Source organism: Eretmochelys imbricata, chromosome 6 (genome assembly GCF_965152235.1).
Source record: "Eretmochelys imbricata isolate rEreImb1 chromosome 6, rEreImb1.hap1, whole genome shotgun sequence".
Taxonomy (NCBI): Eukaryota; Metazoa; Chordata; order Testudines; family Cheloniidae; genus Eretmochelys; species Eretmochelys imbricata.
In genome coordinates, this window is record NC_135577.1 from 126,922,314 (window position 1) to 126,938,116 (window position 15,803).

At 47.2% G+C, this 15,803-nt stretch overlaps 1 protein-coding gene across 1 annotated transcript in view; it reads right to left on the reverse strand.

Moving 5' to 3' along the window:
* Positions 1–15,803, reverse strand: part of ABHD12B (abhydrolase domain containing 12B) — a 38,367-nt gene that overhangs the window by 18,709 nt on the left and 3,855 nt on the right. The window contains exon 2 of the mRNA XM_077819668.1: positions 1,528–1,649. Within this exon, the coding sequence (XP_077675794.1) occupies positions 1,528–1,649 (122 nt within the window). The remainder of the gene's footprint in view (positions 1–1,527; positions 1,650–15,803) is intronic.

A 15,803-nucleotide genomic window follows, 5' to 3' on the forward strand; every position in this document is an offset into this window, starting at 1 on the left:
TCTTTCTGTAGTGGGGGCCCAAAACTGGATGCAATACTCCAGCTATGGCCTCACCAGTGCCGAATAGAGGAGAATAAACACTTCCCTCCATCTGCTGGCCATGCTCCTACTAATGCAGCCCAATATGCTCTGAGCCTTCTTGGCAGCAAGGGCACACTGCTGACTCATATCCAGCTTCTCGTCCACTGTAATCCCCAGGTCCTTTCCTGCAGGATTGCCGCTTAGCCAGTTGGTCCCCAGCCTGTAGCAGTGCACACTTCCGTACACGCTTACACCTGGGGGAATTCTGTACCACGGCACATGCTCAGAATTCAAGTCGCCTGCAGATTTTCCCCCCCCCGCCACAGAAAATACTTTCTGTCAGAGAGGCACTGCAGTTATGCCTTTTGGCCACCAGGAGCTGCTGCGGCACCATGACAGCCGATAGCTCCCCGTAGCAGCCAATGGAGAGGAGAAGAGGCGGCATTCCTTACAGTGCCCTACCCGGGGCAGGGGGACCAGGTGAAGAGACATATTTGGGGGGGGGGGGGGGGGGGAGGGGGAAGAGAGAAGAGAAGACAGAATGGGGCACAGACTGGGGTTCAGAAGGATGGGAATGGGGGTGCCTGAGTGAATGGGAGAGGCTAGGGGCAGCCAGGGTCTGCATGGGGGGGCTCCCCAACAATCCTTCCTCCCCCTCAGAAAATTAAAAACACAAACAAACAAACAGTTCCATAAGTCTCCCACTCATACCCAGCCACTCTCCAGGTTCACTCCCAGGCTCCTTCCCAGCAATTACTTCCCCCTCCCTCAGCTTCTCCGTTACCCCTGATTCCCCCCCCCCCCAAGCCTTTGCACTGCTTCTGTGCAGCAAATACAGTTCTGTATTGTAGTTTAAAGGAATTACTCAAAGTTCTGTATTCATATGTCTAGTAAGGATCTATCTGTCAAAAACATGTTTTGTTGTCTGTATTGTTACAAAACTTGCTGACTGGTATTTTGAAATAAATTACCAAAATAACTGAAACTGACGTGATTATATGGTGTTATTTTGACAAATAAAATATGTAGAATTTTAAAAAAAATAGTGTACAGATTTTAATATTTTAGCGCAGAATTCCCCCAGGAGTAACAAATATATTGCCACCAGGAAGGTCAGGCCAATTAAGGATCTCCCTTTGTCCCTTGCCTTCATCATCCGAAGAGGTTATTCTCACTCAGCAACCCCACTGCATTTCTCATCCCACCAAACCAGCTGCACCACAGAAAGGTAGTCAATCTACCCCTCACACCACCACACTGCTTCAGATTTACATAGAAGTTTTATTTCACATCCCAGAAATCTCAGGAAATTAGCCAGAATCCCCCAAATAGTTAAGTCTTAGCCCTTTGATACACTTTCATGTGTAGCTTGGTACTAGTAAAGCAATATGTACACTTTTGCTCACCAGCTGCCCCCTTTTGCTCTTTGATAAATCAATAGAGAAAGAAATGCAATGAGTTCCACATAATTTCTTATCCACACAAGTAAGTGGGAGGAATACTTACCAATATTGAGAAAGACAAACTTGGTCAACAGCGCAGGAAAGAGACGTATAAGGAATGGTATGGAAACATAAATAATGAAGAGATGCAGAATTAGGGTTCTGAATAACCAGGATGGCCAACTCCTGTAAGACATAAATCCCATCGATATACATTACTTTAAGAAAACAATATTTAGCATTAGTTTAGCTTTATGAGTCTTTACATAGGACTTGTGGGGGGAGGGGTTGGGTCAAGTCTCTAGCTTATGGACATGATTAAAACAAGGACCTAGAGTTTTGCAGGGGTGGGTTTTCTTCCGCAGCAGCAGGAAAGTTAAGATTCTTGCAAAAAGCTATTTTAAAAGAAGTCACTTCCCTGTCAGGCACTAGAGGCCTAAGATCACCACCAATTGCTAGATTTGCTGTAGTCGTGTTCAGCAGTGCTGCTGCCTGCAGAGACTCGAGTTAACTCTGTCTTTTGTATGCGAAGTCTGGAAAATGATCCTCAGGTACTTCAAGAGGAGCACAAACAAGCTGGAGCACTTCTTTGGTGTGCAGAAGGCAGCACGTGCAAAGGGATTTCCCTATTCCCATCACTGATGCTCAACAGCCTGTTCAATCTTTCTAAAGCCTTCTTTCGTGAGGCAAGAGAGGCAAATAGGCAAGTCCAGATTAGTGCGCCAGCGGGTAGCTTCAGGAGTGGCTTGATGTAAATGGGAGATGCCACTAGCAAGTGATCAAAGCAGACACTGACTTTCAGCGTGGTCCACCGTTTGCCAGGGGGTGTCCACAGTCATACTGTGTTGTCTCCTCTTCCAAGAGAGGAGAGTGGGGACAGCAGCTGCCACGCAATGTTCTAAAATGGTCCAGGGCAGAGGACTGTCTCCAGGGTACATTGAAGCACGGAAGTTCCTTTGTGGGATTGGCAAATCAGGTGTGTGGGAAATTCACATTATCCCAGAATTCTTTCCAGTGAGCCTCAGGATTGAATGAGAGCACTTTAAGAACTTTAGCCAGATCTCTCCCCCGCCCCCCCCAAAAAAAAAAAAAAAGCCAGTGAGATTTCAGGCATGCCTTTGGCAGGTTCTGGAAGTCTTCATGAATTGGTAAGCTCAGGTTGGCCATGGTTCAGTTGTATGCATCTCTCCCTGGATTTGGGAGCGGGGGAAAGGGGGAAATGTGTGCCAGAGTGCACAACTCTTGAACAGGTGTGGATTTGAATGTTCCTGTTAGGATTCTCATCATGGCATTAAACTGCATGTCCAGAGATTTGGTACATGAGCTTCCCACCCAGACTGGTAAACAATAGTCAGAGGCTGAGTATACTAGGGATAGAATCGCTGTTCAGAGCATGTGTGCACACGCTGTGCCTAAGAGTTTTCAGACAAGGCTAGTCCTTGCTTTTACCTTTTTACACATCTTTTCTGGCAGGGCTTTAGAAGTCAAGTTTCTAAACCTCAGTGTTAAGTAACACACAATTCTCTCCACTGCGCACGCTACTCGTTTTTAAGCCTTATTGCTTTCCAGGAGGCAAGATGCAATAAGTATTTGCTGTTTGAGATAGTTGGGCTGACCTAGGTTCTTTCCACCCCACCATGTTGTGGGAGGAAAAATCTTAATAAAATGCTACTCAATTCATGTAGGCTCATGTGTATCCTTCAGAATTTCAGAGTATTTTGATAGATTACAAATGTGCACACACAGTTTGGACCTTTAACGACTAAAAATATATATAAAGAATCCTACAAAGTGTGGAAACATGGATGAATTGCTAAGGAGGAGTTCAAAAAAATAGCACAAGCATGCAGGGACAAAGTCAGGAAGGCTAAGGCACAAAGTTACACTTAGCAAGGGCCAAAAAAGGAAATAAAGGGTTCTAGAACTACATTAAGAGCAAGATGAAAAAGTTTAGCTCCTCTACTTAGAGGGAAAGCGCTAATAAAATGATGAAATCTCCTTTGCTCAGTCTTCACTAAAAAGGCTAATGGAGACCAGATATTCAACACAATATTAACAAGGGGAAAAGGAAGACAAGCCAACATAGGGAAAGAATATGTTAAAAAATATCTAAGATAAGTTAGATGTATTCAAGTCAGCACAGCTGGATGAAATTCATCTAAGGGTACTTAAGGAACTAGCTGAAACAATCTTGGAACTGCTAGAAATTATCTTTGAGAACTCATGAAGGATAGACAAGGCCCCAGAAGACTGGAGAAGAGCAAAGATAGTACCTTTCTTTACAAAGGGGAACAAAGCAGACCCAGGGAATTATAGACCAGTCAGCCTAACTTTGATACCTGGAAAGATATTGTACAAAACTGATTAATAGTTTGTAAGCACCTAGAGAACAAGTGATACTGTATGATCAAAGTATAAACATTTTTTAGTATTAATGTTGCCACTGTTAGATAATTGCAACAAATCTTGTACAAAAAGTGTATCAGGTAAGGTGTCAATGGCAAAGTTATGATTTGGAGGGTGATTATCCCATTTATAATCTTGTATCATCTTTGTATCTAAAATTATGAATATTGGCTATGTACCAGTACTTCAAAAAGGTGTGTGTCCTGGGGTAACACCCACCAGGTAATTTACATCCAGTCTGGCCAGCACATTGGGAAGGAGCTATTTAAGTTGATGGCCCATTAAACACTTAGCTCGTGCAATGGGTCACAGAAGACGCTTATCTCCACCCAGTGAGCCTTCCTGTAGACATATTGAGCCAAAATATGGGTAATGGCTGCTCCTGTGAGTCAAAACATGCAAGGGCATATATGACTTGCTCACATGACCCCAGACTCCATCTTTTGCCTGTAATTTTTCCCCCAAAAACTAAGCCCTGGTCTACACTAGGACTTTAGGTCGAATTTAGCAGCATTAAATCGATGTAAACCTGCACCCGTCCACACGATGAAGCCCTTTATTTCGGCTTAAAGGGCTCTTAAAATCAATTTCCTTACTCCACCCCTGACAAGTGGATTAGCGCTTAAATCAGCCTTGCCGGCTTGAATTTGGGGTACTGTGGACACAATTCGACGGTATTGGCCTCCAGGAGCTATCCCAGAGCGCTCCATTGTGACCGCTCTGGACAGCACTCTCAACTCAGATGCACTGGCCAGGTAGACAGGAAAAGAACCGCGAACTTTTGAATCTCATTTCCTGTTTGGCCAGCGTGGCAAGCTGCAGGTGACCATGCAGAGCTCATCAGCAGAGAGGACCATGATGGAGTCCCAGAATCGCAAAAGAGCTCCAGCATGGAACGAACGGGAGGTACGGGATCTGATCGCTGTATGGGGAGAGGAATCCGTGCTATCAGAACTCCATTCCAGTTTTCGAAATGCCAAAGCCTTTTTGTCAAAATCTCCCAGGGCATGAAGGACAGAGGCCATAACAGGGACCCAAAGCAGTGCCGCGTGAAACTGAAGGAGCTGAGGCAAGCCTACCAGAAAACCAGAGAGGCGAACGGCCGCTCCAGGTCAGAGCCCCAAACATGCCGCTTCTATGATGAGCTGCATGCCATGTTAGGGGGTTCAGCCACCATTACCCCAGCCGTGTTGTTTGACTCCTTCAATGGAGATGGAGGCAATACGGAAGCAGGTTTTGGGGACGAAGAAGATGATGATGATGAGGAGGAGGTTGTAGATAGCTCACAGCAAGTAAGCGGACAAACCGGTTTTCCCGACAGCCAGGAACTGTTTCTCACCCTGGACCTGGAGCCAGTACCCCCCCGAACCCACCCAAGGCTGCCTCCTGGACCCAGCAGGTGGAGAAGGGACCTCCGGTGAGCGTACCTTTTAAAATACTATACATGGTTTAAAAGCAAGCATGTGAAAGGATTACTTTGCCCTGGCATTCGCGGCTCTCCTGGATGTATTCCCAAAGCCTTTGCCAAAGGTTTCTGGGGAGGGCAGCCTTATTGCATCCTTCACGGTAGGACACTTTACCACTACAGGCCAGTAACACGTACTCGGGAATCATTGTACAACAAAGCATTGCAGTGTATGTTTGCTGGCGTTCAAACAACATCCGTTCTTTATCTCTCTGTGTTATCCTCAGGAGAGTGAGATATCATTCATGGTCACCTGGTTGAAATAGGGTGCTTTTCTTCAGGGGACACTCAGAGGAGCCCATTCCTACTGGGCTGTTTGCCTGTGGCTAAACAGAAATGTTCCTGCTGTTAGCCACAGGGAGGGGGGAGGGTTGAGGGGGTAGCCACGCGGTGGGGGGAGGCAAAATGCGACCTTGTAACAAAAGCACATGTGCTATGTATGTAATGTTAACAGCAAGGTTTACCCTGAAAGAGCGTAGCCACTGTTTTATAAAGTGTGTCTTTTTAAATACCGCTGTCCCTTTTTTTCCCTCCACCAGCTGCATGTGTTTCAATGATCACAGGATCTTCTCCTTCCCAGAGGAGAGTGAAGATTAGAAAGAAAAAAAAAAAAAAAACACTCAAGAAGAAATGTTCTCCGAGCTCATGCTCTCCTCCCACACTGACAGAGCACAGACGAATGCGTGGAGGCAAATAATGTCAGAGTGCAGGAAAGCACAAAATGAGCGGGAGGAGAGGTGGCGGGCTGAAGAGAGGGCTGAAGCTCAAATGTGGCAGCAGTGTGATGAGGAGGCAGGATTCAATGCCGAGACTGCTGGAGGACCAAACCAGTATGCTCCAGTGTATGGTTTGTGCTCCAGCTGCCTTTGCTGCAGCTCGAGCACAGACTGCCACTACAGCCCCTGTGTAACCAACTGCCCTCCTCCCCAAGTTCCATAAACTCCTCACCTAGATGCCCAAGAACGCGGTAGGGGGGCCACCGGCCAACCAGCCACTCCGCCACAGAGGATTGCCCCCCAAAAAAAAGAAGGCTGGCATTCAATAAATTTTAAAGTTGTAAACTTCTGAAGTGCTGTGTGGCATTTTCCTTCCCTCCTCCACCACCCCTCCTGAGCTACCTTGGTAGTCATCCCCTTATTTGTGTGATGAATGAATAAAGAATGCATGAATGTGAAGCAACAATGACTTTATTGCCTCTGCAAGCGGTGATCCAAGGGAGGAGTGGAGGGTGGTTAGCTTACAGGGAAGTAGAGTGAACCAACGGGAGGGGGGTTTCAGCAAGGAGAAACCAACAGAACTTTCACACCGTAGCCTGGCCAATCATGAAACTGGTTTTCAAAGCTTCTCTGATGCATACCGCGCCCTCCTGTGCTTTTCTAACCGCCCTGGTGTCTGGCTGCGTGTAACCAGCAGCCAGGCGATCTGCCTCAACCTCCCACCCCGCCATAAACATCTCCCCCTTACTCTCACAGATATTGTGGAGCACACAGCAAGCAGTAATAACAGTGGGAATATTGGTTTCGCTGAGGTCTAAGCGAGTCAGTAAACTGCACCAGCACGCTTTTAAATGTCCAAATGCACATTCTACCACCTTTCTGCACTTGCTCAGCCTGTAGTTGAACAGCTCCTGACTACTGTCCAGGCTGCCTGTGTACGGCTTCATGAGCCACGGCATTAAGGGGTAGGCTGGGTCCCCAAGGATAACTATAGGCATTTCAACATCCCCAAAGGTTATTTTCTGGTCTGGGAATAAAGTCCCTTCCTGCAGCTTTTGAAACAGACCAGAGTTCCTGAAGATGCGAGCGTCATGTATCTTTCCCGGCCATCCCACGTTGATGTTGGTGAAACGTCCCTTGTGATCCACCAGAGCTTGCAGCACTATCGAAAAGTACCCTTTGCGGTTTATGTACTCGGCGGCTTGGTGCTCCGGTGCCAAGATAGGGATATGGGTTCCGTCTACGGCCCCACCACAGTTAGGGAATCCCATTGAAGCAAAGCCATCCACTATGACCTGCACATCTCCCAGGGTCACTACCCTTGATATCAGCAGATCTTTGATTGCATGGGCTACTTGCATCACAGCAGCCCGCACAGGAGATTTGCCCACTCCAAATTGATTCCCAACTGACCGATAGCTGTCTGGCGTTGCAAGCTTCCACAGGGCTATCGCCACTCGCTTCTCAACTGTGAGGGCTGCTCTCATCTTGGTATTCATGCACCTCAGGGCAGGGGAAAGCAAGTCAAAGTTCCATGAAAGTGCCCTTACGCATGCGAAAGTTTCGCAGCCACTGGGAATCGTCCCAGACCTGCAACACTATGCGGTCCCACCAGTCTGTGCTTGTTTCCCGAGCCCAGAATCGGTGTTCCACAGCATGAACCTGCCCCATTAGCACCATGATGCATGCATTGGCAGGGCCCATGCTTTCAGAGAAATCTGTGTCCATGTCCTGATCACTCACGTGACCGCGCTGACATCGCCTCCTCGCCCGGTATCGCTTTGCCAGGTTCTGGTGCTGCATATACTGCTGGATAATGCGTGTGGTGTTTAATGTGCTCCTAATTGCCAAAGTGAGCTGAGCGGCCTCCATGCTTGCCTTGGTATGGCATCTGCACAGAAAAAAGGCGCGGAACAATTGTCTGCCGTTGCTCTGACGGAGGGAGGGGCGACTGACGACACGGCTTACAGGGTTGGCTTCAGGGAGCTGAAAATCAACAAAGGGAGTGGCTTTACATCAAGGATTATTTCAGGCAGGACTTCACAGAGGGTTCCAATAAGAAATGGTGCACCTAAGTTATTGTTCTTATTGGAACGAGGAGGTTAGCCTGGCCTCTGATTGATACATGGCTAGATTTACCTCGCTGCACCTTCTCTGTGAGTGACTGCAGTGTGACCTAGAGGAATGAGTCCCCTAGACAAGGGAGGAGGCAAATGAGTACAAAACAAATCTGGTCTATTTCTTGTTTTGATCCACTTCATCTATCTTTTACATCTTTGGCTGGCAGCAGATGGTGCAGAAGGACTGCATGCCATCCTCATCTCATGGCTGCCCGGTAGAAGATGATGCAATAGGACTGCTAGCAATCTGTATTGCCTGCCTGCTCACCATAAGACAGTTCAATAGGACTGACTGCAGGACTAAAGAGAATGACCTGGTCAAGTCACTCCAAATTTAGTCCCTGCGCCCATGTCTGCCCAGGCGCTCCCAGCCAACGTGGCCAGGAGCACCTCGGACACGACGAGGATGGCTACCAGTCGTATTGCACCGTCTGCTGCCAGAAGGCAATGGGTTGCTGCTACTGTGTAGCAATGCCGTACCGAGTCTGCCAGCACCCAGGAGACATACGGTGACGGTTACCTGAGCGGGCTCCATGCTTGCCGTGGTATGGCATCTGCACAGGTAACTCAGGAAAAAAGGTGCGAAACGATTGTCTGCCCTTGCTTTCATGGAGGGAGGGAGGGAAGGGGGGCCTGATGATATGTACCCAGAACCACCCGCGACAATGTTTTAGACCCATCAGGCATTGGGATCTCAACCCAGAATTCCAATGGGCAGCAGAGACTGCGGGAACTGTGGGATAGCTATCCACGGTGCAAACGCTCTGGAAGTCGACTCTAGCCTCGGTACTGTGGAAGCGCTCCGCCGAGTTAATGCACTTAAAGCATTTTCTGTGGGGACACACGCACTTGAATATATAAAACTGATTTCTAAAAAAACCAACTTCTATAAATTCGACCTTATTCCGTAGTGTAGACATACCCTAAGACTGCGAGCTTTCCCTCCAGCTTGGGAGAAAGTAGAAAAGACCTTAGAGGCATCTGCATTTTGCCTCTTTCCTGCTCTGATCTGTGGATCTACCCTAAAAGTAGCCTTCCAATCAATGGACTGAGGACCTTCCAATCTTTTGAATGTTACCAGAGACTTTACAAGCCAGCAATTTATTCCACCACTGCTTCAAACGTGATACAAGAACTTTGCAATGTTTGTATGTATAGGATTTCGTTGACCATTTTGACTTTTTTTTGGTAAGAGAAAAGATTAGATACTAAAGGATTGGCAGCAGCATGATTATTGGGTAAGACCTGAGTTATATATTGACCTGGCTATGTGGCGGATCTTTTGAGATCAGAATTTCCCCCTCCCCCCCACTAGGCAAATAATGCTTTCAAAGAAGGAGAAAGCTGTGAATGGGATAAATCTGGATTTTAGGAAGGCTTTTCACAGTCCCACATGACATTCTCAAAAGCAGACTAGGAAAATGTGGTCTAGATGAAAGGACTATATGAAAGAGTGACAATGGTTTGCTGTGAAACTGGGAGGACATATCTAGTGGGGTCCTGCAGTGGTCAGTCTTTTCATTATTGACTTGGATAATGGAGTGGAAACGACACTTATATCTGTGGAGGACACTAAGCTGGGAGGGGTTGCTAGCACTCTGGAGGACAGGAAGAGAATTCGAAGTGACCTTGACAAGTCAGAGTATTGACTTTACCCTTGTTGATTTCAGACTAAGGTAAATGCAGAGTACTACACTTAGGAAGGAAAGACCAAATGCACAACTACACCACAGGGACTAAGTGGCTAGGTGGTAGTATGCTGAAGAGAATGGGGTGGGAGGTTACAGTGGATCACAAGTTGAATGAGTCAATCTGATGCAGTTGTGAAAAAGCTAAAATTCTGGGCTGTAACAAAAGGAGTGTAGTAAGGCATGGGAGGTCATTTGTCCCACTCTACGTGGCACTGGTGAGGCCGCAGGTGAAGTGCTGTGTCCGGTTCTGAGAGAGTCAAGAGGAGAGCAACGAACATGATAAAAGGTTTAGAAAATCCAACCTATGAGGAAAGGTTAAGAAAGGGGCATGGTTAGTCTTGAGAAATGAAAACGGGGGGGGGAGGGGGGGGAGCGGATATTTGAAGACTATGTTAAGGGCCTTATGAGAGGATGGTGATCAGCTGTTCTCTATGTCCCCTGAATGTAGGGCAAGTAGTAATCACATTAAATCTGCAGCAAGGGAGATTTAGGTTAGATATCAGGAAAAATTTTCCACGGCCTGATCTACACTTCAAAGTTCGGGCAACATAAGCCGTGTTAGGTCTATTTAATAATGTGTCTACACTACCGCGTCCCTTCCACTGTCCTAAATGGCCTGTAGACTTCTGTACTCCACCTCCACAAGAGGTGTAGCACTTGATTGGACATCCATGGGTCGACATGGGGATAGCGTAGACACTGCGTTGTGTCATTTGACTGACTTGCCCTCCAGGAGGTGTCCCACAGTGCTCTGCTGTCACCACTCTGGAGAGCACTTTCAACTCTACTGCACATCAGCCAGGTACACAGGAAAAAGAGGTTTCCTGGGCTTTAACATGGGAGCTTTAGAATTTTCATTTCCTGTTTGATCAGTGTGAGGAGCTCGCCAGCACAACCGATTATGCAGACTCAAGGCTGCACACGCGCTCCAGCATGGAGTACACAGGGAGGTGGTGGATCTTATGGTTGTGTGGGGAGAAGAATCTGTGGAGGCAGAGCTCCGATCCTGCAGAAGAAACACCGCCATCTGTGCCAAGATTGTACGGGGGAGAAGGGCTATACCGGGGACATGCAGCAACGCTGCATGAAAATAAAGGAGCTTTGGCAAGCGTACCAGAAGACAAGGGAGGCGAACAGTCATTCTGGTTCTGCCCCACAAATGTGCCACTTCTATGAGGAGCTGCATGATATTTTTGCTGGCGACCCCACCACTACCCCAAAACGCTCCGTGGAGACCTCCCAGGAGCCTTGGGTGACCTCAAGCAACAATGAGGAGGACATTGTTGACAAGGAGGTGGTGAAGCAGGCAAGTGGCGGATCCATTCTCCCTGACAGCCAAGAACGGTTTTTAACCCTGGAGCCCATCCCTTCAGAGGACCAGTTGGTAGAAGAGCATTATGCCAGGGAAGGCACTTCTGGTGAGCCCACCTTTCTGGTCAAACTGTAGGGGCTACATGCTATTATTTTTTGTTTAATCTGAACAAAAAAGAGTAGGTGTAGTGGGTATCCATGGCCACTCCGGTTATGCAGAAGGTGCTCTCTGGAAAAGACTGTTTATGTGCATAGTGATGGCCTGGGAATCCTCCATGGAGAGCTCCTGGAAGCTTTCATGGAGGTACTCCGCAATCCTTGGCAGAAAGTTTCTGGGAAGGGCTGCCTTATTTTGTCCACCACAGGACGGATACTTTCCCTCGCCACTCCAGTATTAACTCTGCTGGCATTGCAGCACAAGGACCAGGTCTGTACCAGATGCTTGCAGCATCTTCTGCCTTGCCGTCTGTTACCCTCAGAAAAGGGTTATCGCATATGGTTACCTAGGGGAAACAGGGGAAGTTTTCAATGCTAGCCCTTAAACTGCAAACAATTCAACAAGTAATCTACCCGTTAGGTAAAATCTGGATCACAACCACGCTGTCCCAAACGTGCTATGGTTGGAAAGGATCACTGTGTATTGCAACCAGCATTTTAAAAAAGGGGGGCAGCTTCCTGTGTCTCCCTCCCCCGTGCTGCTTTTGTAAAAAACAAATTTGGGGGACTTTATGCTGGTGCTTGTCTTCAATCTCCATCCAGGCTGATGAGGGGAAAGGGGTTTTTTTCCCCCTTAAGTTCCAACCAGTGATCTTAAGAATGTTTTCACAAAAGCAGCAGCACAAAACCTCTCGTCCATGCCTTGTAGCTTTACTCACCATGGCTGGAGCCGCAAACCAACTCTTCCAGTAGCCAGCGGTTGTGATTATGTGGTGGCTTGCAATGAAGTGCATTGAGGGGTGTGTTTTTTATAAAAAGAATTAACCTTGCACCAGAAACACTGCATGCACAATCAAGGCCCCCCTTAAAAACAACGAGGAGTCTGGTGGCACCTTAAAGGCTAACACATTTATTGGGGCATAAGCTTTTGTCAGTAAAAAAAAAAAAAAACCACTTCAGATGCATGGAGTGAAAATTACAGATCAAGCATAAATATACCAATGCTACCCTTGAGCTTTGTATTCCTTGGAGCTCAAACATTGTCTGTCTGTGCCTCTTCCACACCAGAGACTTTCCCAGATTAGAAGGAGGAAAGATGACTCAGGAGGACATGTTCAATGAGTTAATGCACACCTCCGACAGTGAGAAGACAGAGCTCAGAAAATGGAGGATTACGCTGTCCGAGGATGAGGACAGGAGACCATGCAGGGAACAAGAGCATGCCGCGCAGGAAGAGATGCTGCAGATTATGAAGGAACAATCAGACATGTTGAGGCATCTGGTTGAGGTTCAAGAAAGGCAGCTGAACGCTAGAGTCCCTCTGCAGCCTATGCTGAGCCTGCTGCCATTGTTGCCAAGTTCCACATCCTCCTCTCCCAGATGTCCTATGAGGCCAGGGGAGGTGTGTGTGGGTTGTGTGTGTGTGGGGGGGCGGGGTGTCAGTATCCCTTTCACCCAACACCAGGGGAGGGTACAAGGACCAGAAGGCACCCATTCCTGCACCTTTTGATTGTTATTTCAGTGCAGCTGTACGCAAGCTTTCCTTGTTTCTCCCCTCACAATGTTATCTTACTTTTCTTTGCTGTTTGTGTGCATAGAACAAAATGTAACTGGATTGAGGAGAAAAGGTCTTTATTCATTCAACACACGGTGATTGGTGGGGGTGGAGTTTACAGAGGAGAAAATGCAATGGAGGGGAAGTTTGGCAAGGAATACAGATAAGTGTCACATTATTCTGACTCATTGCTGAAACTGGTTTTCAAAGCCTCATGGAGACAGAGACCCTTGATGTGCTCTTCTCATTGCCCTAGTTTCTGGCTGCTCAAAATTGGTTGCCAGGCAATCTGCCTCAACCCCCCACACCACTGGAAACTTTTCTCCCCTTGTTTCACAGATATTATGGAGCACACAGCAATAAACAATGGGGATATTGCTTTCACTAAGGTCTAACCTAGTAAGCAAACACCGCCAACTACCTTTTAAACATCCAAAGGCATATTTCACCACCAGTCTGCACTTGCTCAGCTGATGGTTGAACCGGTCCTTACTGCTGTCCAAGCTGCCTGTCTACGGCTTCATGAGCCATGGGAGCAAGGGGTAGGCTGGGACTCCCAGGCATTTCAACATCACTAATGGTTATTTTGCAGTCTGGAAAGAAAGTCCCTGCTTGCAGTTTTCAGAATAGACCTGTGTTCCTAAAGATGTGCATGTCATGCACCTTTCCTGACCATCCCACGTTGATGTCGGTGAAACGGTCCATGATCCACCAGCGCTTGCAATACCATGGAGACGCACCCCTTTCGGTTTATGTACTCTTTGGCAAGGTGGTCTGGTGCCAAGATAGGGATATGCATTCCATCTATCGCCCTACCGCAGTTAGGAAACCCCACGGCAGCAAAACCATCCACTATGTCCTGCACATTGCCCAGAGTCACTACCCTTCTTAGGAGAAGTCTGCTAATGGCCCTGGCAACTTGGATTACAACAGATCCCATGGTAGATTTATCCATTCCAAATTGATGCCCCACTGACCGGTAGCAGTCTGGTGTTGCAAGCTTCTACAGAGCTAACGCCACTCGCTTCTCAACTGTCGGAGCAGCTCTCATTTTAGTATTGCTGTGCTTCAGGACTGTGGAAAGCTTGTCATACAGTTCCTGTAAAGTGGCCTTATGCATTCGAAAGTTCTGCAACCACTGCTGGTCATCCCACAGCTGCATAACGATGCAGTCCCACCAGTTAGTGTTTGTTTCCCAGGCCCAGACGTAGCAGTCAACCATGTCAAGGTGATGCATGACTGTTGCCAGCAACTGCCAATTACTCTGTTCTGGGTCTTCCAGCAGGGCTGCTTGTGTGACATCATTCCACACGGCAGCTCCTTTATTGGCTGTGTAAATACTGCAGGATAAGGCGTGAGGTGTTTGTAATGCTCACAACAACAGTGTAGAGCTGAGCTGGGTTCATGCTATAGCAGCTGCATGGGTAACCCGGGCTTATGAAAAAAAGGTGCAAAAAAAGGCTTTGTTTGTTTGCTGTTGATTGGAGGGAAAGAAGGAGGGAAGTGCATCATGGGAGGCTAATGCCATGTTCCCATAACCACCCCCACAAATGTTTTGGTCCCATAAAGCATTGCAAGCCCAACCCAAAATTCCACTTGGCTACATGAACTGTGGGATAGCTACCCACAGTGCAGTGGTCTGTGCAGCGATGCAAGCCCTGCTAGTGAGGATGCACTCCTCTGACACAATGAGTGTAGTGTGGACACACAAGATTGATTTGCTTCAGTCGGAGGCTCAATGTCAACTACGCTATAAAGTTAAGTTGACTTTATGTAAGACATGGCTTAACTGTAGGGATAGTTAAGGACTGAACAGGCTTCCAAGAGAAGTTTTGGAATCCCCATCATTGGAGGATATGAAGAACAGGTTAGACAAACTGTCAGGGATGGTCTGTGTTCATGGCTTTCAACCTTTCCAGACTACTGTACCCCTTTCAGGAGTTTAATTGGTCTTGTGTACCCCCAAGTTTCACCTCACTTAAAAACTACTTGCTTACAAAAAAAAAAAATATACAAAAGTTGTACAGCACAGTATTACTGAAAAATTGCTTACATATGCATTTTTATCATAGAATTGTAGATCAATTGGAATATAAATAGTGTACTTACATTTCAGTATATAGAGCAGTATAACGAAGTCATTGTCTGTACAAAATTTTAGTTTGTACCTACTTCGCTAGTGCTTTTTATGTAGCCTGTTGTTTAAAACTAGGTAAATATCTAGATGAGTTGATGTACCCCCTGGAAGTCCTCTGAGTATCCCCAGGGGCACATGTACCCCTGGTTGAGAACCACGGGTCTATGTATACCTGGTCCTGCCTCACAGCAGAGAGCTGGATTAGATGCCCTCTTTAAGTCCCCTCCAGCCCTACAATTCTATGAGACAAAAAGAAGATGGGTACAGACCAACAGGGAAGTACAAGGAAACAGTGAGACAACATTGGCAATAGGTAGCAGTCACAACATACCAGTAGCCTAATAGTCAAGTTTTTTTGCAGGCCTCACAGCATAGGAGAGTTTTGGAGAGGGATTTGAAGGAGGTTAGGGAGGTAGCTTTGTGGATGTTCATGGGGAGCTCCTCCCACATTTGAGGGGCAGCCAAGGAGAAACCAGGAAGGGACTTACTTGAAAGCTTAACGAGTGGGCAGCACAGACTGACATCATGGGCCAATCGGAGCCAAGCATTGACCTCTTAATAGCGAATGACAGATTATAGGAAGGGCGGAGACTGGGCAGAGGGCCTTGGAAGTAGAGAAAAAACCTTATGTTTGATGCGCTAGAGAAGGAATGCACAGACAGTGATTTGCCCAAGCTGATGCACCCTCTCTATGCTTCGATTTCCCCCTGCCCCACCCCCATCTCTCAGAAGGGGATAAACACAGCCTGTCTTGCATAGGCACCTGAGGAAAAATAGTGGGGT